This window comes from Rhamphochromis longiceps, linkage group LG23 (genome assembly GCF_057381845.1).
Source record: "Rhamphochromis longiceps isolate RC_006_pf linkage group LG23, R_longiceps_female_GT1.1, whole genome shotgun sequence".
Taxonomy (NCBI): domain Eukaryota; kingdom Metazoa; phylum Chordata; class Actinopteri; order Cichliformes; family Cichlidae; genus Rhamphochromis; species Rhamphochromis longiceps.
In genome coordinates, this window is record NC_140578.1 from 44,278,697 (window position 1) to 44,305,225 (window position 26,529).

The 26,529-nt window shown below is 44.4% G+C and overlaps 2 protein-coding genes across 3 annotated transcripts in view; both read left to right on the forward strand.

Annotated features, from left to right (window-relative positions):
- Positions 1-26,529, forward strand: part of LOC146642787 (NACHT, LRR and PYD domains-containing protein 3-like) — a 204,838-nt gene that overhangs the window by 170,953 nt on the left and 7,356 nt on the right. The gene's annotated exons all lie outside the window — the stretch shown is intronic.
- LOC146642792 (protein NLRC3-like) lies at positions 427-25,289 on the forward strand. 2 transcript variants are annotated; one of them, XM_085397245.1, is made up of 7 exons: positions 427-570; positions 4,156-4,397; positions 4,502-6,287; positions 8,358-8,531; positions 10,619-10,813; positions 20,885-21,064; positions 25,076-25,289. In XM_085397245.1, the coding sequence occupies exons 1-7, from the start codon at positions 470-472 to the stop codon at positions 25,287-25,289; spliced, it is 2,892 nt and encodes a 963-aa protein (XP_085253371.1). In that variant the 5' UTR covers positions 427-469. The 2 variants fall into 2 exon arrangements, with proteins under 2 accessions (XP_085253371.1, XP_085253372.1); XM_085397246.1 differs by lacking the exons at positions 427-570; positions 20,885-21,064 and adding an exon at positions 1,944-2,066 and having other exon boundaries at positions 4,301-4,397.

Genomic DNA, 26,529 nt, shown 5'->3' on the forward strand with positions numbered 1-26,529 from the left:
TAGAAAAGAACTCTCAGTGACATTAAAAATCTATTTTTAAAGACAGATGTGACCAAGTGCAACAAATATAAAATGAGATGTTTACAGATATTTGAAGTATTGATCATATGTAGAACACAGAGCAGGTCCAATAACAGTCATCCTGCTCACAAACAGCAGTTTGGTTTCATGAGCTCACTTCCTGCAGTGATCCTCAGCTTCTCTCCAAAGGAGCCGTAACATGTGGGCTCCTCACCATGATGATGATCCCAAACACACTGAGTTCCTTCATCCACCTGATCATGTACTTATTAAATAATGTGATGGTTTTGGTGTTTTTTAAAGACTTTGAGCCTCTAAAATAACTGGTTTGGACTTTAGGGCCAAAGCTCCAACATTAGAAAGTCGTCAGTGTGATGCTTCCAGTACAACAGCACCTCTGAGTGTGTGTGTTTACCTCTCAGACTAACTCCACCCTGACATCAAGAAGATGGAGGAAGAGGACGGAGCAGCATCCAGCTGTGTGTCTGTGAGGAGTGACGGGGTTACACAAACACCTCCACCTTACAGTCATGGACCTGCAGCAACAATGTAAGAACACTACTAACTTTATTAGTCATTTCAACATAACCATGACAGAATCATTGATCTGTGATTGGTTCAAACTGTTTGATCTGAGTTTGATTTTTATTGACTTGTTTTCTTGCTAAGATCTGAACTCTGTAAGTTTAAGTGAAGTCAGTGCAGCAGAATCAGAGAGAAGAGCTGAGAACAAACTGAGTTCATTCAGAGACAGAAAAACTGGCTGATGATTGGCTGACCTGTCAGCGTTATGAGGCAGACACAATATCACAGAGGGATCAGCTGATCATATGGCTGTCAGAGAGAACTGATCAGTTATTGATGTTTGTGTTTGCAGAGGTCAGAGGTCACAGTCTCCAGTATCCAGCTGTGTGTCTGTGAGGAGTGACAGGTCCAAAAACACACCTCCAGACTTCAGTGATGAACCTGCAGCAACAATGTTCTTCAATCATGGAGCTCAGCTGACCATGTAAGAGAGCTGCTGACTCAGAGTTCAAAGGTTGTTTCTATAAATGTTCTGCCAGTGACATCATAACTTAACCTAACACTGGTCTGTGTATGAAGTATCATTTAGTGGCAGTTGTTAAAGTTGTATAATGATGATGCTAGTTTGGGGTGTATTTTCCTGCTGATGCAAATGCATCTACTTTGCCCTTTGTCTGGTGCTTTGGACAAAGACGTCCAATGAAACTCAGAACGACACAGTTTGCACCACCAGCAGGCAGAGGAAGTGGCTGACATCCAGAAATCCTACCAGTGGCTGAACAAAGCTGGACTGAAAGACAGCACAGAGGCACTAATCATGGCAGCACAGGAACAAGCTCCGAGCACAAGACCCATAGAGCCCGGGGTCTACATGGCTCTTTTTGGGGGGGTTGTGTTGTATTAATAGTGACTTTGTTTCTTTGGACCAAAATCTTTTGTTTTTCAGTTCAGTTGCAACATTGACTAACACTAATGCAGGGGTCTTTTGTTATATTTCTTTAAGAGTTCAAATGTGTTCATTACATAAATAACATGTAATTTTCTCTGTAGCACTTCATGGATTTCATAAGCAACACACCTTAGTTGTTCACACAAAGCATAAAGGTAAAAAACAGTATATACAGTGTTATCTTCATTCTAGATGTCAAAAAGTATTTGTGGCTCCCAGTGTTTTCTTTTGCGTGGAAACTGGCTCCAAATGGCTCTTTGGGTCCTGAAGGTTGCTGACCCCTGACCTAATGATATTTTTTTTTTTTAGCTGGATCGTTCTATAAAAACATGAATCAAATCTGAGAAAAGTTTCCACCTGACCTATTGAATGTTATTGAAGCCAGAAGTTTGCCTTCATACTGTGTTTCTTGCATGCCTTTTGTGGTGTACTAATTGATATGAAATGAATGCAAAGTGGTTGTGTTTGCAGAGGTCAGAGGTCACAGTCTCCAGCATCCAGCTGTGTGTCTGTGAGGAGTGACTGGTCCAAAGAATATCCTCCATATTTCAGTGATGAACCTGCACCAACAGTGAACTTCAATCATGGAGCTCAGCTGACCATGTAAGAGAGCTGCTGACTCAGAGTTCAAAGGTTGTTTCTATAAATGTTCTGCCAGTGACATCATAAATGATTCCTAATGGTGGTCCGGGTACGATAATGCTAGTATCAATCGTAGTAGTAATGCAATCCAAGGTAATGATTTCTTCTCTGTTGCTGTGAACGTCTCTGCAGCCGTCTGTACTCTAATCTGAGACAACTATTACTGACAGAAACCATCACATCATCCAGTTTGTGTGTTTGCAGCTGCTTAAAAGATTTTAAACAGATTAATCAGTAATTCATGTGATGTGTTTGTGTTTGCAGAGGTCAGAGGTCACAGTCTCCAGCATCCAGCTGTGTGTCTGTGAGGAGTGACTCGTCCAGAAACAAACCTCCACTCTTCAGTGATGAACCTGCAGCAACAATGTTCTTCAATCATGGAGCTCAGCTGACCATGTAAGAGAGCTGCTGACTCATTTACGGGTGTTTGAAATTCTGTGACCACTTTGTAATTTTAGTTTATATTTTAAAGTGTTTTTATTTGTAGTTGCCTGTATTTTTATTACACTGTGTGTAACGTGGTGGTTTGTGCTATTTGGGATTGTTTTGGTGTGTTTGTGTCAGAACATCAGATAAATGATTTCATCACATTTTAAAAGAAAGTATCAGGATAATAATCTGAACTGAGTCATCAGAAATAGAAAGATGGTCTCAACAGGCCACTGAGCTGATCTCCAAAGAAATGCAGAAGATTGAAGAGTCCGAGGCTGTTTATTTGTCACAGGCATCGTCATACACGTACAACACAGTGAAATGTGCTGAGCTGCTCCTGTGACTGGACAAAACATTAGAAACAATCATTAAATGAAATAATGAAACATTGTGCAGATGTAATGTTAAAGTGCTTTGTGCCACATTAGCACAGCATGTACTGACAGAGCAGTGCAAGCAGAACAAAGCAAATGAGCAAAGTGATGTAAACAGAGTAACTGAACAGAGTGAGCAGAGTAATATCAGCAGTAATGAAGCAGCAGGATCAGTGTAGCAGCGTGTGACGTCATAATGAATCAGGTATGATCTGAAATATGACAGTGAGACAAGAACATGATGTAAGGTCCTGTTTAAACCCTGATGGTGATGCTATGAGGGGAGCATGTTCTGATTTAGGACTTGGCTGGTCTGAGGATAGAAGCTCCTCTCTGTTTGTGTCCTGATGGTGCAGAAGCTTCTGCCTGATTGTAGAAGGAGCTGAAGCCAGCATCATCCCAGAGGTGAAGCTCGTCTGTGTGCAGACCTGAGGTCAGATTCCTCCAGGCTGATGTTCAGGATCTACAGAAACGTGTGGTTGTAGTTATTGCTGCACTGTGTGCTGACAGCAGATACTCAGAACAAAGCGCTGCACACGTGTTCTTTACAAACATCTGTACATATCAAATATGGATCATGGCAGTGAATGAACACGTTTCTGTCATTTGTTTCATTGGCTTCTTTTTTCTGCCTGTGTTCATGTGATTAATGTCTAACACATAAACAGGTTTGTAATCAAACATCACATCATCAGGGAGGCATCATGAAACAAAGTTACTGCTGGAGGCTGAACTCAATTTGGTGGCAATGTTCAAAAATATCACTCAGATCATTTCAAAGCTTTTAGTTCTTCTTCTTCACTTCTGTAAAATAATAGAAAGGAAATCAGAACCAAGAAGTTCACTTCCTGATGACTGAACTCTTTCAAAATAAAGCTGAAAGCTCTGAATGTGACACCGCTGCTCCACCACAGTTTTTAGAGGAGGTCAAAGGTCAGTTCAGAGTGATGGATCCCAAACTTCCAGTACATCCAGTGAAGGACATAATCAGCTCTGTGATGAAGGCTTTTACTGTGGAGTTTGTAGGCTGATCACTCTGTGTTTAATAAGACAGGCAGGAACAGCAAAGGAAACTTGGATTCTGAACTCAAACACAAGTTTCTCCACTTTGACTTTTCTCTGTGACCATCAGAGCTTCTGCACAGTGTCATCAAATCTGGATGTTTGTCACTGACAGTCAATGATTTTAGTGATAAAGAAATGTGTTCACAGAGGGAGGAAGAGGAAGAGGAGTGGTGTCTGTGAGGAGGAGCAGCTGTCCTGCTGTGCTTTGTGTCAGGACGTCCTGAAGGATCCAGTCTCTACCAGCTGTGGACACTGGTTCTGCAGACAGTGCATCTCCTCATACTGGGACCAGTCTGCTTCATCAGGAGACTGGTCCTGTCCCCAGTGTGGAGAAAGATCCAGAAGCAGAGCTGGACTGCAGACAGCCAGTCAGAGCAGCTGTGTACAAAGTAAGACTGAACATCTGTCTGCTGATGGACTCATTTCTGAAAACTGGACTTCTTGCTGTTGTTCAGACATTGAAGAGTTTTCTGTCTGTTTTTCTTTCTTTCAGCAGATGTTGGTCTGCAGGAGGTTTTAGATGAACATAAGATCAGTCTGAGGAGGAGATGTGAACGTGTGACTGAAGGAAGTGATGAAACAGGAAGTAGAACCCTCCTCAACAGGATCTACACTGAGCTCTACATCACAGAGGGACAGAGTGAAGAGGTTCATAGCCAACATGAGGTGAGGCAGCTGGAGACAGCTTCCAAGATGGACGCCCTCCATGACACTCCAATCAGGTGCCAGGACATCTTTAAAGCCTTACCTGACCAACAGAGACCCATCAGAGTGGTTCTGACCAACGGCGTGGCTGGTGTTGGAAAAACCTTCTCAGTGCAGAAGTTCACTCTGGACTGGGCAGAGGGCTTGGAGAACCAACATGTCAGTGTGGTGGTTCTGCTTTCATTCAGGGAGCTGAACCTGATCAGAGAGGAGCAGTACAGTCTTCTGGAGCTGCTCCATGTTTTCCATCCAACATTACAGAAGGTCACAGCAGAGAAGCTGGCTGTCTCTCAGCTTTTGTTCATCTTTGACGGCCTGGATGAAAGCAGACTTTCATTGGATTTCACCAACAGGAAGCTGCTGTCTGATGTCACACAGAAGTCATCAGTCAGCCAGCTGCTGACAAACCTCATCCAGGGGAATCTGCTTCCCTCGGCTCTCGTCTGGATAACTTCCCGACCTGCAGCGGCCAATCAGATCCCTCCTACATGTGTTGACAGGCTAACAGAAGTACGAGGCTTCACTGACGCCCAGAAGGAGGAGTACTTCAGGAGGAGATTCAGTGATGAAGAGCTGTCCAGCAGAATCATCTCCCACATGAAGACATCCAGGAGCCTCCACATCATGTGTAGAATCCCAGTCTTCTGCTGGATCACTGCTACAGTTCTGGAGCACATGTTGACTACAGAGCAGAGAGGAGAGCTGCCCAAGACCCTGACTGACATGTACTCACACTTCCTGCTGGTTCAGACAAAGAGGAAGAAGAACAAGTACCACGAGGGACATGAGACGAGTCCACAGGAGCTGACGGAGGCTGACAGGGAAGTTCTTCTGAAGCTGGGGAGGCTGGCGTTTGAACATCTGGAGAAAGGAAACATCATGTTCTACCAAGAAGACCTGGAGCAGTGTGGTCTGGATGTGACAGAGGCCTCGGTGTACTCAGGAGTTTGTACAGAGATCTTCAAAAGAGAGTGTGTGATCTTCCAGAAACCAGTCTACTGCTTTGTTCATCTGAGCATCCAGGAGTTTCTGGCTGCAGTCTACATGTTCCACTGTTTCACCAACAGGAAGTCAGAGGTGCTGAAGAACTTCCTGGGAAAAAAATACAGAGAGTCATCTCTGGATGATTTTTTGATGGAAACACTAATAAAATCCTTCAGGAGTAAAAATGGTCGTCTGGACCTGTTTGTTCGCTTCCTTCATGGCCTCTGTCTGGAGTCCAACCAGAGACTCTTAGGAGGTCTGCTGGGTCAGACAGAGAACAGTCCAGAAACCATCCAGAGAGTCATCAAGAATCTAAAAAAAAGGAAGACAAAATCCTCTCCTGACAGAAGCATCAACATCTTCCACTGTCTGATGGAGATGAACGACATCTTATTATCTCAGGAGATCCAAGAGTTCCTGAAGTCAGAGAACAAATCAAAGAAACTCTCTGAGATCCACTGCTCAGCTCTGGCCTTCATGCTGCAGATGTCAGAGGAGGTTCTGGATGAGTTGGACCTGAAGGAGTACAAAACATCAGAGGACGGACGACTGAGACTGATTGCAGCTGTGAGGAACTGCAGAAAGGCTCGGTGAGTCCAGATGTGATCATTAATATTATCAGTTGGTGATAGTTTAGTTACTCAGTCATAAACTGCAATCATTTCTTATTTGAGGTCACACTAGGGCTGCCACAAACAATTATTTTTGTGATTATTTGACTAATCAGATCAAAAATAAAACATACAGCTTATTGCACCAGCATGCATCTGCTGTTATATAACTATCATTAGCTTACAGCTTAGAGTTTTTAAGGTATGTGCTAACTAAAAATAAAGACCAGATGATAGTTTATTAAACTTTTAATGAAATTTGCAGATTGTAGCAACAAACAGAAAGGCCCCCAAAATGTGTGCCGAGTTCTTCAGTGTGATTTCTCCACGATGAAAGCACACTGTGCTCCACATAGTTATGAAGATCTTGATTAACCACATTAGCTTCACATTAGTAACTTTATCCTCGACAGCTCGGCCATCTTCAGAACCTGCCCAGGAATTGAACTGCACATGTGCACTGGCTCCAGACGTGGGGTTGTCCTGCATAGTCAGTGGTGTCAGTAGATCATTAAGTAAAATAATATGTAACTAGATTCCTTTGAAAAAGCAACCATGGACGACAAAGCTGGGCGGAGTCTGCTCTAAGACACCAAATGAGCAAATGTTTGCTGACCTGTATCAGTGATCACCTTTTTGTTGGCCTGGTCCCCCAGTCCTCCCACTCTCCCCGGTCCTCGGTGGATGCTGTCACTTCCTCTGACACTGGCTCACCATTTATGTTGTGTCAAAAATCAAACGTGAAGATCTAATTTACTCTAAACTCTCTGACTGTTACTAATATAGTCATAAAATATGCAACAACCACTGGAGATGGAGATGAAGCTTCAACTTGCATAAAATAGTTTATTAAAATCAGTTTGAATAAACCCAAGGCTCAGAGCAAAAGAGACAAAAGCGCCCCCAAGTGGTCAGACTGTAGACGAACAGAATAAACCCTATCAAAGACAAACACGCTGGAAGCATCTTTTCTAACACTCCAGTATTTATTAGCATTTATTATAAATTTATTGTGACTTTGAAGACGTTCAGTGTTTCCTTTGGTATAACGGAGGTCTGACTACAGTCCAGTAAACACACTGATTAGGATTATAGATTAAACTGCAGTAATACTTTCACAGTGTGCAGTGATGCACAGGTCCGAGTGGTTTTACACTGAAATTCTCAACAACAGGAAACTATAAGAATTTGTTACTCTAACAATAAACATAGAAGAAGAAAAACATTTTTCATTTAGAGTTGATGAATATAAATGAATTTGAACTTTACAAACCAATCAAAGACAAACTGATCCATGTGAGTTTATAACAATATTCAAAGGCTGCTGCTGGACACAGACAGGTAACATCATTTTGACTTGCTGTCACCTGGATCTGGAGTCATAAACACTGAAGCGCTGAACATTAATACAAGTCTGTTTCTGCCAACTAGTGATAAACCTGCAGACTAATGGCTCAGAAAGCTAAAACGAGCCAATCATTTCTGTGTTTAGTTCCCCTGAAATCAGATGTGATATCAGCAGCTCTGAGTTCATTCATCATTATTGTCCAGTGATGAGATTTCTGCTCCGTTTGGTGACAGTCAGCAGATTTTTCCTGAGTGTGGACGTGAACAGTCGTACCTGACAGCAGCAGGTAGCAAACAGAGATCGTCTTTCCAGCTGGAACTCTTCACTGAGCTGAGCTCATTCAAAATGTTCTGGATTCAAGACAGGAAACAGTCCACATGTGTGTCTTCACTCTGACTCTGGATCAGATCTCACTGACAGACTGTGGACATTATGGAAGCCTAAATGTGACACCATCTTCCTCCTTCATCTGCAGATTAAAGCCAAACAAAGATTCTCATTAAAAGTCTGCAGGTCTGAGAGAGACTGAATCGTTGTGTCATGTCAAACACAGTAAGAGGAGCTGAAGCACAGATGTGAAGAGCAGATGTTCATCAGATTATGACCTCACTCTGTTTTGTCTTCATATACATTCAGTCTGTGTTTATAATGCAGACTTTCTGCTTTTATAATAACACATTTTGTATTTTCTATGATCACAGACTGGCTGACTGTGGACTCTCAGGGACTCACTGTGAAGTTGTGGCCTCGGCTCTGAAGTCCATCCCCTCCCATCTGACAGAACTGGACATGAGTGAGAACAAGCTGCAGGATTCAGCAGTGAAGCTTCTGTGTGCTGGACTGGAGAGTCCAAACTGTCGACTGGAGACTCTGAGGTGAGTTCACTGACTGCAGCTGTTGTTGTTTTTCTATATTTCTGATCTTTGATATTTGAAACTTTCTTTAGTTCCTAAATGTTCAGGATGTGTCTGAAGACAAATGTGAAGAAGTTTGAGTGCTTTCAGAAATGTTGTGTCTTTCCAAACGACTGAACAACAGTTTTCCTCTTGGCTCCAAATAGAAGTTACAGACTTGAGCAGGGTTCATTTAAAGGCTGACAGAAGTGGAGTGGTGACGGGGAGATGTTTGTCAGGACAGCTTTTCAGCCTCCACAGGTTCATGTTGTGCTCCATCAGTCAGTGAAGATGAAGTCAGTACTGGTGAGGCTGTAGAGTGTGTGAGGGATGTGAATGAGGCTGTTGGAGATCTGATGATAGCAGATAAAAACAGGCTGCAGAGACTTTGAGCTTGTGTGGAAACAGACAGAGAAAAGAAAGACATGAATGTCAAAGCTAATAAAGGTGAAGTTAGGAGCTGTGATGATGTTCATGTATCAGAAGCTGATCGGGCTGCTACAGAGACGACCCACACAGCTGCTGTGGTGAGGTTTGTGTTAAAGCAGAGGAACACAGGCCCAAACATGACAGCAAAGCAGGTTTCAGGCTCTGTGAGAGGATTTCAAACAGAAGCTGGAGAAGAGAAAGGACTACAGAAAGAAGGCAGCTGAGACCAGTCCAAGTGTTTCCATGGAGCCCAGTCTAACATTCATTTATACACTAACGTACAGAAGTGAACGGGAAAATGAATCCATAGTTTCAAATGTAGAAATAGTTCTCAGTTCATTTACAGAGTTTAATACAGTTCATGAGGAAATGTTCAAAACAGCAGCTGAGAAAAAATCTGCTTCACAAAGTTGGATCCAATTCCAATAGTTTGTGATGCACTTGAACGCAGCGTGAGCAGTTCACTGCCTAACCCCACAGAGACTGTCAGTCTGGACTTTTCTTTATTTCTATTGGCTGTCAGTGAGATTTCAGAGCAATCAGAGACTGTGGGTCTGTGTATGAAGTATAATTCATGTGCAGTTGTTGAAGTTGTAGAATGAGAAATAGCAGTTTGGGGTATTTCCTGCTTTCATTGTCCTGCTTGTGCTGATGAAAATGTTTATTGACGTGTGAATTCATTCTTCAACGCTCGATTCTGCCTGAACAACGAGAAACTTTGCTTTGTGTAACACAATTCAAAGCACTGAAGCATCGACTTATTTCATTATCCAACAATGAAAACAGGAAACACAGACAGCTGGCCTTCAAAGTAAAAGCTGCTCCTTTTGAAACATGTTGGTGGTAAAATGTAAGAAGAGCTGAAGCACATAAATGATCTATGTGCCAAAATATTAAACACAGTTGATATATTTGTGTGAGTGTTGTGATTCAGGTGTAGATGTAATAATGTACATATAGCAGAGTTTCCTCTTCTGGATCAGCTGATCAGAGTCAGGCCAATCAGCTCTGAGCATGCTCAGTCTGAGTTATCGAGCCACATACTATGATTCACCATGGCAACGGCATGAGCAGAGGCTCCGTGTGAATCCAGAGGAGCAGAAACATGAATGATGACAGTAGATGATTGTGTGAAAGTGCTGGAAGCAAATGAGTGTGTGATGTTCTTTCAGTGTTGCACTTTGTAGACGCTCCCTGAGCACTGGTCTCACAGCCAGCTGCACATAGAGACCAGTGTTGTTAGTCCAGGTCAGAAGATGACTTGTTGGAATGAAAATGAGCTTGTAGTTTGTCTGCTTTAATAATGTGACTGGAAAAAGGTGTTGGACTTCAAATATGTCCATTTCTGTCACACTTCACCTTTAAAAGTGAAGCCATGTGGTTCCTGGAAGGAAAAACACGACTTTTTCAAGTCTTTGTCCTGTTTTTATGAGAAATGTACGACTTTAATGTGAAACATTCAGAGTTTTTTCTCTTGTTGTGTTTGTTTGAAGCTGCTTCCTGTTGGCTTCAGCTGTTTGGAGTTTCCATTTTCTAAACTTTTACATTCTGAACCTTCTTCAGCTCTGAACAGATGATGAAACACTGAATGATTTCAAGCACTTTGTCTAATAAACTTACATCTTTCATTCTTTATACAGATTGAAGAGCTGTGGTTTGTCAGAGATCAGCTGTGATTATCTGGCAGCAGCACTGAAGTCCAACCCCTCCCATCTGAGAGAGCTGGACCTGAGTAATGACTCCTCTTCTTCAACTAAGAACAACCTGCAGGATCCAGGAGTGAAGCATCTGTGTGGTTTCCTGGAGAGTCCAGGATGTAAACTTGAAACTCTGAGGTTAGTCAGCATGTTTTAGTTGTGCTGAGATGAATATGATGTGAAAGTTGTGCTGACACTAAACTGCAGACATCAGGCTGATATTATACTGATCCACACTGAGGATCTTCATGGTAAAGTCTGTTTTCTTCTTCTCTGGTTTAGTCCATTGACTGCAGCAGAACAATGTTCACATTTCAAACAGTGATGCTCAACGTATGGCCCGCGGCCCACACGCGGCCTGCCCACCTTTCCTGATTCAGAGAGAGGGGACCCTGATTAACTGTGTAGCTTCTTCCTCACAGTTCTAAGTATCAGACACAACAGTGAATAATCCACAGCTGACTGTCTTTAGCAGGTCAAAGGTCACAGCACACAGCACTCTGTGAAACAGTTTGGAGCAGGAATTCTTGCACATTTACAAACTGACACTGCTGCACGGCATGCTGGGTAATACTAGCTGCTCAGGTATGGGCGTGCTAATGGCTGTGAGGCTCTGTGGCTGCAGAACACTGAAGAAGAGAAAAGAGAGGCGGAGGATGAAGAAAAGAGGCGGAGATGAAGCAGAAGTTTAGCTCTAGAGAGGAGATGTGTCTGTGTGGGTGGGTGATAGGTTTGTAGCTTGAACCTATTCGCTGGAACGTTGAAGACAATATAATTACACAGCAAGCAAGACACAAAGTAGGCAAAGTTCTTCTTGTTACTCATTCAATTCAATTCAATTTTATTTATATAGCGCCAAATCACAACAAAAGTCGTCTCAAGGCGCTTCATAGATACAGAGAAAAGCCCAACAATCATATGACCCTCTATGAGCAAGCACTTTGGCGACAGTGGGAAGGAAAAACTCCCTTTTTACAGGAAGAAACCTCCGGCAGAACCAGGCTCAGGGAGGGGCGGGGCCATCTGCTGGTTGGGGTGAGAGAAGGAAGACAGGATGAAGACATGCTGTGGAAGAGAGACAGAGGTTAATAACAGATATGATTTAATGCAGAGAGGTCTATTAATACATAGTGAGTGAGAAAGGTGACTGGAAAGGAAAAACTCAATGCATCATGGGAGTCCCCCGGCAGCCTACGTCTATTGCAGCATAACTAAGGGAGGATCCAGGGTCACCTGGTCCAGCCCTGACTATATGCTTTAGCAAAAAGGAAAGTTTGAAGCCTAATCTTAAAAGTAGAGATAGTGTCTGTCTCCCGAATCCGAACTGGAAGCTGGTTCCACAGAAGAGGGGCCTGAAAACTGAAGGCTCTCCCTCCCATTCTACTTTTAAATACTCTAGGAACAACAAGTAGGCCTGCAGAGCGAGAGCGAAGTGCTCTAATAGGGTGATATGGTACTACAAGGTCATTAAGATAAGATGGGGCCTGATTATTTAAGACCTTGTATGTGAGGAGCAGGATTTTGAATTCAATTCTGGATTTAACAGGAAGCCAATGAAGGGAAGCCAAAACAGGAGAAATCTGCTCTCTCTTTCTAGTCCCTGTCAGGACTCTTGCTGCAGCATTTTGGATTAGCTGAAGGTTTTCAGGGAGTTTTTTGGACATCCTGATAATAATGAATTACAGTCGTCCAGCCTGGACGTAATAAATGCATGAACTAGTTCTTCAGCGTCACTCTGAGACAGGATATTTCTAATTTTAGAGATGTTGCACAAATGGAAGAAAGCAGTCTTACATATTTGTTTAATATGTGCGTTGAAGGACATGTCCTGGTCAAAAATGACTCCAAGGTTCCTCACAGCGTTACTGGAGGCCAAGGTAATGCCATCCAGAGTAATAATCTGCTTAGATACCATATTTCTAAGCTTTTCAGGGCCGAGTACAATAACCTCAGTTTGATCTGAATTAAGAAGCAGAAAGTTATGCATGAGGGAGACCTGCCTGGAGCCAAGTGTCGTTCCCCATAGCACTCCTTTTATTGTGGTAACATGAATATGCATAGGGTCATTAACATATGACGTCTACATAGGTATGTATACATATGAACAAAGAATACTGTTTGTGTGTGTGTGTGTGTGTGTGTGGGGGGGGGGGGGGGGGGGGGGGGGGTCAGAGTGTGACCCCATAAATGACTTCCCTAAACCTGCTGGTCTGGAAGTCCAACAGTTCATCTAAACAAAAGGCACTTAGCATAAAACAGATACAGCCACGTTTATCCTGCCATAAAACAATAAAACAAGGTACGACCTCTTCCCATGCTCCCAGGATGTAGGTGTGCATTCCAGTGTGGAATACACACCAAGCCTTTGCAGCCTGCTAAAGATCACACATCCTATCAGTACACAATTGATTATACACCTCTAAGCATCAGAATCAGAATCAGAATCAGAAAGGGTTTTATTGCCAAATGTTGAGCAGGTTTACAACATTAGGAAATTGCTGCGGTGCTTCAGTGCAAACATACTGTCATAAAAATATAAAAATAAGAATAAGAATTAAAAGTGCTAAGTAGATAGATATATACATGATATATACATGAGTGCAGGTGGTGATCAGTGCCAAACATGGAATGATGCAGTGAACACAGCGTAGGGTGTTAGTGGTGGGAACAGTCATACGGTTATTGTTCATGTGTCCGACAGCAGAGGGGAAGAAACTGTTCTTATGGCGAGAGGTTCTGGTGCGAATGGACCGGAGCCTCCTGCCTGAGGGGAGCAGGTCAAACAGACTGTGTCCCGGGTGAGAAGGGTCAGCTGAGATCCGAGCTGCACGCCCCAGTGTCCTGGAGGTGTACAGGTCCTGCAGAGATGGGAGTCTGCAGCCAATCACCTTGTCAGCAGAGTGCACAACACGCTGCAGTCTCTGTTTGTCCCTGACAGTGGCTCCAGCGTACCACACGGTGATGGAGGAGGTGAGGATGGACTCGATGATTGCGGTGTAGAATTGCATCATCGTCCGTGTTGGCAGGTTGAATTTCTTCAGCTGCCTCAGGAAGTACATCCTCTGCTGGGCTTTCTTAATGACGGAGGTGATGGTGGGCTCCCACTTCAGGTCCTGGGTGATGGTGATACCCAGGAAGCGGAATGAGTCCACAGAGGTGATGGGGGTGTCAGACAGGATGATGGGGGGGAGTGGGGCTGTGTGCTTCCTGAAGTCCACAATAATCTCCACTGTCTTCTGGGCATTCAGCACCAGGTTGTTGTGGCTGCACCAGGACACCAGACGTTCAACCTCCCTCCTGTAGGCAGACTCATATATGGTTAAATATTTCTAAGCATAAATGACAATCAACAATACAAAACCTAACAGCGGGGCTCAGGCAGCTCCGCCCACACAGTGACAGTGAAGCAGGTGAAGAGCAATAAATGAAGACAGCAGACAGGATTTGATAAGCTGATGTACAAACATGTAGAAACGGGTCCATACAGACTGAAGCGTGTCTCCTTTGCATCTTCCATATTTGATACTGAGAGTTTCCAGAAGAGCAAACATCAAACACGCCTCCAAACATGTGACGAGTCAGACTGACATCATTTCTACAGAGAACAGTGTGAGCTCTCAGCAGGTCACTTCAATAAGAAGGACAAAGTGCAGCAGGAATGACTAAACCCACTAACAGTCTGATATCCCCGTGTTCCTGTTGTTCTACAGCATCATCATTAATGCTGCTCCACCACCATCACTGCAGCTGACCAATCAGCTTCTGTCACGTCATGTGACGCTCTGTGACTCAGACTGGAGAAATGCTAAATGGCTAACCTGAAGCTAACCTGAGAAACAGTCAAAGTACTGATGATTCCTACAAAGTGTGTGTGTTCAGTATGAGATGAGTGTGAACGAAACCATGGAGGAGCGGGCCGTGGCTGCTCTCACACACGTTTGCTGCAGGGGCGGAGCTACAGAAATGTTCATAGGGGGCAAAATCAAAGCCATTATTGTTGACACATATGCAGCTGTTACATCCTGTAATATGCATTAAATATGGTTCAAATACATTAAATGCATTAAATATACATGTTTCATATAAATACAGTCTACAACGGTGTTTTCTTCAGCCCACATAAGGAAACAGTTGAGTCAGATAAAGACAGAAGGCCTTTTCCACGTCCATCTGCTCAGTGTTAAAGTGCTGATGATGTTCAAGCTCAGGCAGCAGGAGGGATTTCTAAGCATCCTTCACTGATCCACAACAAAGGTCCAGAGTTTGATCCGTCCTAGTAGGACAGGAAACATACTGATAAGAGTTTCAAAGTGTCTTTGTAAGCAGACATGATTGAAATGAGCCAGTCTGAGTTTGGTTCCTGCAGTTTGTGCTTCATAAACAGAGCTGAAGCAGAGGCAGCGTGTGCCTGCAGGTGAATGTACACTGCTGTTATAAGAGCTGTGGAAACTCAGGTCAAAAGGACGTAACCATACTGCTGACAGTTCCAGGACATTCACAGAGTTACAGCATCATTTGTGACCATAAAGACAGAAAGCTCATCCAAATCCTGGGATTAAAAGTCTGTCCTGGTGGTGTCCAGTCAAACACGTCTCTGTGAAAGCTTCAATCCAACAGGCTCCAAAGTCCTTCTGCTCATTTCCTCGCCGGGTTCTTGATGCTCCTGTACCATCTCTCTGTCATCCTCCTCGCTCCCTCTTTGTACTCACAGTCTTTGTGCATCATTAACACTCACATGTGGAAAACCAAAGTTTTACTGGGCAGAAGATGATCATCAGTGACGCTGTCTTTAAAACACTCTTGTTAGAAATGTACGACTTTAATGTGAAACATTCAGAGTTTTTTCTCTTGTTGTGTTTGTTTGAAGCTGCTTCCTGTTGGCTTCAGCTGTTTGGAGTTTCCATTTTCTAAACTTCTACATTCTGAACCTTCTTCAGCTCTGAACAGATGATGAAACACTGAATGATTTAAAGCTCACACTTTGTCTAATAAACTTACATCTTTCATTCTCTATACAGATTGAAGAGCTGTGATTTGTCAGATATTGGCCTTGATTATCTGGCAGCAGCACTGAAGTCCAACCCCTCGTATCCCACAGAGGTGGACCTGAGTGGAACCTACAGCAACCTGAAGGACACAGGAGTGAAGCATCTGTGTGGTTTCCTGGAGAATCCACGATGTCGATTTGAAACTCTGAGGTTAGTCAGCATGTTTTAGTTGTGCTGAGATGAATATGATGTGAAAGTTGTGCTGACACTAAACTGCAGACATCAGGCTGATATTATACTGATCCACACTGAGGATCTTCATGGTAAAGTCTGTTTTCTTCTTCTCTGGTTTAGTCCATTGACTGCAGCAGAACAATGTTCACATTTCAAACAGTGATACTCAACGTATGGCCCGCGGCCCACACGCGGCCTGCCCACCTTTCCTGATTCAGAGAGCGGGGACCCTGATTAACTGTGTAGCTTCTTCCTCACAGTTCTAAGTATCAGACACAACAATGAATAATCCACAGCTGACTGTCTTTAGCAGGTCAAAGGTCACGGCACACAGCACTCTGTGAAACAGTTTGAAGCAGGAATTCTTGCACATTTACAAACTGACACTGCTGCATGGCATGCTGGGTAATGCTAGCTGCTCAGGTATGGGTGTGGTAACGGCTGTGAGGCTCTGTGGCTGCAGAACACTGAAGAAGAAAAAAGAGAAGTGGAGGATGAAGAAAAGAGGCGGAGATGAAGCAGAAGTTTAGCTCTAGAGAGGAGATGTTTCTGTGTGGGCGGGTGATAGGTTTGTAGCTTGAACCTATTCGCTGGAACGTTGAAGACAATATAATTACACAGCAAGCAAGACACGAAGTAGTACGTGTACGACCGACAAACCTTACTGGACATAAAAGACGGTCTTTCTTATAACTTTCTGGAGTTCAAGTTTTGCAACACGGACGCTCCGTTTGCAGACCCCCCATTCATCTCACCTGAGACGCCTTTGTTCTCTGGCCCTGGAGGCCGCAAATGCCGACGCAGAGGGAGAAGATCTGGCATTCTTGTTCGACTGAGACGGCGCACTAACAGACCACCGTTACCCAGTTTATTACTGGCTAATGTGCAGTCTCTGGAGAACAAGCTGTGCGAGCTTCGGGCACGGATCTCATTCCAGCGAGAGAAGCGAGACTGCTGCGTGATCTGCCTCACAGAAACCTGGCTATCGGACAAGGTACCGGACTCCGCAATACAACTACCGGGGTTCTCCATGCATCGCGCGGACAGGTCACAGGATCTTACTGGGAAAAGCAGAGGCGGTGGTGTATGTTTCATGATCAACAACAGATGGTGTGATTATGTGAACGTGCACCCGGTCAAATCCTTCTGCTCACCGGATCTGGAGTACCTGATGATTAAGTGCCGGCCATTCTGGCTACCGAGGGAATTTACAGCAGTGATTATTACGGCTGTTTACATTCCCCCACAAGCCGACACTGACCGAGCACTCAGGGAACTGTACAGCGCGATCAGCAGCGAGGAAACCGCACACCCAGAGGCAGCGTTTATCACAGCCGGAGACTTTAATAAGGGAAACCTGAAGAAAGTCTCACCCAAACTCCACCAACACATCCATTTTAGCACTCGTGGAAACCGGCTACTTGACCACTGCTACACCTCTTTCCGGGATGCGTACAAAGCCCTCCCCCGCGCCCCATTCGGCCAATCAGATCACCGCTCCATCCTGCTCCTGCCCGCCTACAGGCAGAAGCTGAAACAGGAAGCTCCAACCCGGAGGGCGGTGCACTGTTGGACGGACCAATCGGAGTCTGCGCTGCGGGACTGTTTTGATCACGCGGACTGGGAAATGTTTCACGTGGCTGCTAGGAACATTGATGAGTACACAGACTCAGTCTGTGGATTTATCAGGAAATGCGTGGAAGATGTCGTCCCATCCATAACAGTTAAATCCTTCCCAAATCAAAAACCCTGGATTAACGGAGATGTTCGCGCGGTACTGGCGGAACGGAACACCGCCTTTGCCTCCGCGAACACATCGGACTACAAACACGCACATTACCAACTCCGGAAGACGATCAAAGCAGCCAAACGTGAGTACAGGGACAGGGTGGAGCAACAGTTTGACAACCCTCGGAGTATGTGGCAGGGACTAAACACGATCACAGACTTTAGAGGGAAAACCAGCACACCACAGACCACGGCCTCTTTGTGTGAGGATCTAAACGTATTCTACGCTAGATTCGACACAGCGAACACCATGAGACCGGACAGTGTGCGCACCGCGGATGACGTCAGTGCGCACGCTGTGTCTGAGGAGGATGTGCGGAAGTGCTTCAGGAAGGTGAACGCACGCAAAGCTACTGGTCCGGACGGGATTCCCGGCCGCGTCCTCAAGTCATGAGCGGCTCAGCTGGCTGGAGTGTTCACGCACATCTTCAACCTTTCCCTCTCTCTGTCTGTAGTCCCAGCCTGCTTCAAAATGGCCACCGTCGTCCCTGTACCCAAATCCTCCACCATCTCCTCATTGAACGACTGGCGACCTGTAGCCCTGACCCCCATCGTGAGCAAATGCTTCGAGAAGCTGGTCAGGGACTTCATCCGCTCTGCACTACCCGACTCACTGGACCCTCTACAGTTTGCATACCGCCACAACAGGTCCACTGATGATGCCATAGCCCTGACACTACATACTGCCCTGTCACACCTGGAGAAGAGAGACACGTATGTGAGAATGCTGTTTGTAGATTACAGCTCAGCATTCAATACCATCGTTCCCTCGAAGCTGGACAGGAAACTGCAGGATCTAGGACTGAGCAGCTCCCTCTGCAGCTGGATCCTTAGCTTCCTGTCTGACAGACGCCAAGTGGTCAGACTGGGCAGCATCACCTCATCCCCCATCACAATGAACACTGGTGCTCCACAGGGGTGTGTACTGAGCCCTCTCCTGTACTCACTCTACACCTACGACTGCACAGCCACTAACAACTCCAACATCATTGTGAAGTTTGCGGACGACACTACAGTGGTGGGTCTTATCACCAATGGTGATGAGACGGCTTACAGGGAGGAGGTCAGCGCCCTGACCCACTGGTGTCAAGACAACCATCTCACCCTCAACGTCGCAAAGACAAAGGAGTTGATAGTGGACTTCCGGAGGTGCAGAGAAGTACACACCCCCATCAGTGAGCAGCTTCCGGTTCCTTGGTGTACATCTGGCTGAGGATCTTACGTGGTCAGTACACACAAACAAAACAGTGAAGAAGGCGCAGCAGCGCCTCTTCTTTCTCAGGAGGCTGAAAAGATTCGGCATGAGCCCCCGCATCCTCAGGACCTTCTATCACTGTGCCATTGAGAGCATCCTCACTGGATGCATCACCACCTGGTACGGCAACAGCACCGCCTACAACCGCAAAGCTCTCCAGCGAGTAGTGCGGTGCTCTGAACGGATAATTGGAGGTGAGCTTCCCTCCCTCCAAGACATCTACAGGAAGCGCTGCCTGAGGAAAGCGGGGAGGACCATCAAGGACTCCAGTCACCCCAGCCATCAACTGTTCAGACTACTTCCATCAGGAAGGAGGTTCTGCAGCATCCGGTCCCCAACCAGCAGACTGAGAGACAGCTTCTTCCACCAGGCCATCAGACTGCTGAACACTTCATAGACACCTCACCTTCACTACTGGAACTTCAACATTATGCACTACATACTGTACAGTAATGCCACTGTTTTGCACATATTCAACTCAGTATATTTTTATATATTTATTGTTTACTCTATTTAATTTGTAAAATATGTGTACACACACACACACACACACACGTAGGAAAATATTTAGTATACACATCCAGAAATGCATACACTATTATATATTGTACATATATTTATTAGTTTCAGATGTAGCCATTCTTGTATTCTGCTTGTTTACGTTATTGTATTTTTGCACACCTCTGTTGCTTGTGAAGCTCGCACACAAGAATTTCACTCACATGTGCTGTACCAGTGTACCTGCACATGTGATGTGACAATAAAAGTGATTTGATTTGATTTGATTCCTACAAAGTGTGTGTGTTCAGTATGAGATGAGTGTGAACGAAACCATGGAGGAGCGGGCCGTGGCTGCTCTCACACACGTTTGCTGCAGGGGCGGAGCTACAGAAATGTTCATAGGGGGCAAAATCAAAGCCATTATTGTTGACACATATGCAGCTGTTACATCCTGTAATATGCATTAAATATGGTTCAAATACATTAAATGCATTAAATATACATGTTTCATATAAATACAGTCTACAACTGTGTTTCCTTCAGCCCACATAAGGAAACAGTTGAGTCAGATAAAGACAGAAGGCCTTTTCCACGTCCATCTGCTCAGTGTTAAAGTGCTGATGATGTTCAAGCTCAGGCAGCAGGAGGGATTTCTAAGCATCCTTCACTGATCCACAACAAAGGTCCAGAGTTTGATCCGTCCTAGTAGGACAGGAAACATTCTGATAAGAGTTTCAAAGTGTCTTTGTAAGCAGACATGATTGAAATGAGCCAGTCTGAGTTTGGTTCCTGCAGTTTGTGCTTCATAAACAGAGCTGAAGCAGAGGCAGCGTGTGCCTGCAGGTGAATGTACACTGCTGTTATAAGAGCTGTGGAAACTCAGGTCAAAAGGACGTAACCACACTGCTGACAGTTCCAGGACATTCACAGAGTTACAGCATCATTTGTGAACATAAAGACAGAAAGCTCATCCAAATGCTGGGATTAAAAGTCTGTCCTGGTGGTGTCCAGTCAAACACGTCTCTGTGAAAGCTTCAATCCAACAGGCTCCAAAGTCCTTCTGCTCATTTCCTCGCCGGGTTCTTGATGCTCCTGTACCATCTCTCTGTCATCCTCCTCGCTCCCTCTTTGCACTCACAGTCTTTGTGCATCATTAACACTCACATGTGGAAAACCAAAGTTTTACTGGGCAGAAGATGATCATCAGTGACGCTGTCTTTAAAACCCTCTTGTTAGAAATGTTCGACTTTAATGTGAAACATTCAGAGTTTTTTCTCTTGTTGTGTTTGTTTGAAGCTGCTTCCTGTTGGCTTCAGCTGTTTGGAGTTTCCATTTTCTAAACTTCTACATTCTGAACCTTCTTCAGCTCTGAACAGATGATGAAACACTGAATGATTTCAAGCACTTTGTCTAATAAACTTACATCTTTCATTCTTTATACAGATTGAAGACCTGTGGTTTGTCAGATATTGGCCTTGATTATCTGGCAGCAGCACTGAAGTCCAACCCCTCGTATCCCACAGAGGTGGACCTGAGTGGAACCTACAGCAACCTGAAGGATTCAGGAGTGAAGCATCTGTGTGGTTTCCTGGAGAGTCCACGATGTCGATTTGAAACTCTGAGGTCAGTCAGCATGTTTTAGTTGTGCTGAGATGAATATGATGTGAAAGTTGTGCTGACACTAAACTGCAGACATCAGGCTGATATTATACTGATCCACACTGAGGATCTTCATGGTAAAGTCTGTTTTCTTCTTCTCTGGTTTAGTCCATTGACTGCAGCAGAACAATGTTCACATTTCAAACAGTGATACTCAACGTATGGCCCGCGGCCCACACGCGGCCTGCCCACCTTTCCTGATTCAGAGAGAGGGGACCCTGATTAACTGTGTAGCTTCTTCCTCACAGTTCTAAGTATCAGACACAACAGTGAATAATCCACAGCTGACTGTCTTTAGCAGGTCAAAGGTCACAGCACACAGCACTCTGTGAAACAGTTTGGAGCAGGAATTCTTGCACATTTACAAACTGACACTGCTGCACGGCATGCTGGGTAATGCTAGCTGCTCAGGTATGGGCGTGCTAACGGCTGTGAGGCTCTGTGGCTGCAGAACACTGAAGAAGAGAAAAGAGAAGTGGAGGATGAAGAAAAGAGGCGGAGATGAAGCAGAAGTTTAGCTCCAGAGAGGAGATGTGTCTGTGTGGGCGGGTGATAGGTTTGTAGCTTGAACCTATTCGCTGGAACGTTGAAGACAATATAATTACACAGCAAGCAAGACACGAAGTAGGCAAAGTTCTTCTTGTTACTCATTCAATTCAATTCAATTTTATTTATATAGCGCCAAATCACAACAAAAGTCGCCTCAAGGCGCTTCATAGATACAGAGAAAAGCCCAACAATCATATGACCCTCTATGAGCAAGCACTTTGGCGACAGTGGGAAGGAAAAACTCCCTTTTTACAGGAAGAAACCTCCGGCAGAACCAGGCTCAGGGAGGGGCGGGGCCATCTGCTGGTTGGGGTGAGAGAAGGAAGACAGGATGAAGACATGCTGTGGAAGAGAGACAGAGGTTAATAACAGATATGATTTAATGCAGAGAGGTCTATTAATACATAGTGAGTGAGAAAGGTGACTGGAAAGGAAAAACTCAATGCATCATGGGAGTCCCCCGGCAGCCTACGTCTATTGCAGCATAACTAAGGGAGGATCCAGGGTCACCTGGTCCAGCCCTAACTATATGCTTTAGCAAAAAGGAAAGTTTGAAGCCTAATCTTAAAAGTAGAGATAGTGTCTGTCTCCCGAATCCGAACTGGAAGCTGGTTCCATAGAAGAGGGGCCTGAAAACTGAAGGCTCTGCCTCCCATTCTACTTTTAAATACTCTAGGAACAACAAGTAGGCCTGCAGAGCGAGAGCGAAGTGCTCTAATAGGGTGATATGGTACTACAAGGTCATTAAGATAAGATGGGGCCTGATTATTTAAGACCTTGTATGTGAGGAGCAGGATTTTGAATTCAATTCTGGATTTAACAGGAAGCCAATGAAGGGAAGCCAAAACAGGAGAAATATGCTCTCTCTTTCTAGTCCCTGTCAGGACTCTTGCTGCAGCATTTTGGATTAGCTGAAGGTTTTCAGGGAGTTTTTTGGACATCCTGATAATAATGAATTACAGTCGTCCAGCCTGGAAGTAATAAATGCATGAACTAGTTTTTCAGCGTCACTCTGAGACAGGATATTTCTAATTTTAGAGATGTTGCACAAATGGAAGAAAGCAGTCTTACATATTTGTTTAATATGTGCGTTGAAGGACATGTCCTGGTCAAAAATGACTCCAAGGTTCCTCACAGCGTTACTGGAGGCCAAGGTAATGCCATCCAGAGTAAGAATCTGCTTAGATACCATATTTCTAAGCTTTTCAGGGCCGAGTACAATAACCTCAGTTTGATCTGAATTAAGAAGCAGAAAGTTATGCATGAGGGAGACCTGCCTGGAGCCAAGTGTCGTTCCCCATAGCACTCCTTTTATTGTGGTAACATGAATATGCATAGGGTCATTAACATATGACGTCTACATAGGTATACATGTGAACAAAGAATACTGTTTGTGTGTGTGTGTGTGTGTGGGGGGGGGGGTCAGAGTGTGACCCCATAAATGACTTCCCTAAACCTGCTGGTCTGGAAGTCCAACAGTTCATCTAAACAAAAGGCACTTAGCCTAAAACAGATACAGCCACGTTTATCCTGCCATAAAACAATAAAACAAGGTACGACCTCTTCCCATGCTCCCAGGATGTAGGTGTGCATTCCAGTGTGGAATACACACCAAGCCTTTGCAGCCTGCTAAAGATCACACATCCTATCAGTACACAATTGATTATACACCTCTAAGCATATATGGTTAAATATTTCTAAGCATAAATGACAATCAACAATACAAAACCTAACAGCGGGGCTCAGGCAGCTCCGCCCACACAGTGACAGTGAAGCTGGTGAAGAGCAATAAATGAAGACAGCAGACAGGATTTGATAAGCTGATGTACAAACATGTAGAAACGGGTCCATACAGACTGAAGCGTGTCTCCTTTGCATCTTCCATATTTGATACTGAGAGTTTCCAGAAGAGCAAACATCAAACACGCCTCCAAACATGTGACGAGTCAGACTGACATCATTTCTACAGAGAACAGTGTGAGCTCTCAGCAGCTCACTTCAATAAGAAGGACAAAGTGCAGCAGGAATGACTAAACCCACTAACAGTCTGATATCCCCGTGTTCCTGTTGTTCTACAGCATCATCATTAATGCTGCTCCACCACCATCACTGCAGCTGACCAATCAGCTTCTGTCACGTCATGTGACGCTCTGTGACTCAGACTGGAGAAATGCTAAATGGCTAACCTGAAGCTAACCTGAGAAACAGTCAAAGTACTGATGATTCCTACAAAGTGTGTGTGTTCAGTATGAGATGAGTGTGAATGAAACCATGGAGGAGCGGGCCGTGGCTGCTCTCACACACGTTTGCTGCAGGGGCGGAGCTACAGAAATGTTCATAGGGGGCAAAATCAAAGCCATTATTGTTGACACATATGCAGCTGTTACATCCTGTAATATGAATTAAATATGGTTCAAATACATTAAATGCATTAAATATACATGTTTCATATAAATACAGTCTACAACGGTGTTTTCTTCAGCCCACATAAGGAAACAGTTGAGTCAGATAAAGACAGAAGGCCTTTTCCACGTCCCTCTGCTCAGTGTTAAAGTGCTGATGATGTTCAAGCTCAGGCAGCAGGAGGGATTTCTAAGCATCCTTCACTGATCCACAACAAAGGTCCAGAGTTTGATCCGTCCTAGTAGGACAGGAAACATACTGATAAGAGTTTCAAAGTGTCTTTGTAAGCAGACATGATTGAAATGAGCCAGTCTGAGTTTGGTTCCTGCAGTTTGTGCTTCATAAACAGAGCTGAAGCAGAGGCAGCGTGTGCCTGCAGGTGAATGTACACTGCTGTTATAAGAGCTGTGGAAACTCAGGTCAAAAGGACGTAACCACACTGCTGACAGTTCCAGGACATTCACAGAGTTACAGCATGAACTGCAAACATGAATAATGACAGTAGATGATTGTGTGAAAGTGCTGGAAGCAAATGAGTGTGTGATGTTCTTTCAGTGTTGCACTTTGTAGACGCTCCCTGAGCACTGGTCTCACAGCCAGCTGCACATAGAGACCAGTGTTGTTAGTCCAGGTCAGAAGATGACTTGTTGGAATGAAAATGAGCTTGTAGTTTGTCTGCTTTAATAATGTGACTGGAAAAAGGTGTTGGACTTCAAATATGTCCATTTCTGTCACACTTCACCTTTAAAAGTGAAGCCATGTGGTTCCTGGAAGGAAAAACACGACTTTTTCAAGTCTTTGTCCTGTTTTTATGAGAAATGTACGACTTTAATGTGAAACATTCAGAGTTTTTTCTCTTGTTGTGTTTGTTTGAAGCTGCTTCCTGTTGGCTTCAGCTGTTTGGAGTTTCCATTTTCTAAACTTCTACATTCTGAACCTTCTTCAGCTCTGAACAGATGATGAAACACTGAATGATTTCAAGCACTTTGTCTAATAAACTTACATCTTTCATTCTTTATACAGATTGAAGAGCTGTGATTTGTCAGATATTGGCCTTGATTATCTGGCAGCAGCACTGAAGTCCAACCCCTCCCATCTGAGAGAGCTGGACCTGAGTAATGACTCCTCTTCTTCAACTAAGAACAACCTGCAGGATCCAGGAGTGAAGCATCTGTGTGGTTTCCTGGAGAGTCCAGGATGTAAACTTGAAACTCTGAGGTCAGTCAGCATGTTTTAGTTGTGCTGAGATGAATATGATGTGAAAGTTGTGCTGACACTAAACTGCAGACATCAGGCTGATATTATACTGATCCACACTGAGGATCTTCATGGTAAAGTCTGTTTTCTTCTTCTCTGGTTTAGTCCATTGACTGCAGCAGAACAATGTTCACATTTCAAACAGTGATACTCAACGTATGGCCCGCGGCCCACACGCGGCCTGCCCACCTTTCCTGATTCAGAGAGAGGGGACCCTGATTAACTGTGTAGCTTCTTCCTCACAGTTCTAAGTATCAGACACAACAATGAATAATCCACAGCTGACTGTCTTTAGCAGGTCAAAGGTCACGGCACACAGCAGACAGTCAGAAATATTCTAACTCTGATCATTTATCAGTTGTGACACTGTGAGACTTGATCAGAGGTGTGATCATCACAGCAGAGGCCTTTGTGTCAAAGTCACTGAGGATCAAACAGAAACACATGAAGCAGATTTTCCTCTTCTGGCTTTTTATAGCAGATAACCTTCAAAATATTCTGCAGTCGATCAAAAACTGAAGCAAACCATGAAGCAACATGTGAACATGAGCTGATGCTGCTGAAGTGAAGCAAAGTTACAGAGGTTTGATTACAGACACAGCTGAGAGTTTGTAATCTGTCATCATTTTAAAAAGTTTCCATGGAACAGCAGAAATGAGGCTTTACTGTCAGAGGCCGACAGCACTGAACACAACAGCAGACTGGTGGCTAATAAACAGTGAATGATGCAGAAACAGATGTTTGAAGCTGTTCTTGGAGTACACTGAGAGAGAGAGAGCTGTGCAGGCAGGAACAGCCAAAGTCAGAGAGAATTCATGAGCATATTGATCAAACGTGAAGCAGAGTTTGGATCTTCTTTTGCTGCTGCTTCACTCAGTTTTGGTTGGAGACAGATGAAACCTGCAGCTTCAGGATCTGTGAGCTGTCCACTTTCAGCCCCGACGGCGTGTCCGTGTACGTGCCGTCGAGTGAACGATCCACGCTCTGTGTTTCCATCTTTGTGTGTTTAGCTGCTCTCATTTACTGTTTTAGCTGTTTGCTGCTTGTTGAAATAGTTTGTGAGCTTTAACCTGAGATTCTGGCAAAATACATTTATATTAAACATCGATTCAGGATTGAATGAATCAACATCGTTTTATTCAAATTAAAACCATTTAAATGGGAACATGAATTTTTTACAGCCGCCTCTAATGCTGGGTAATGTCAGCTGGTCCATGTGC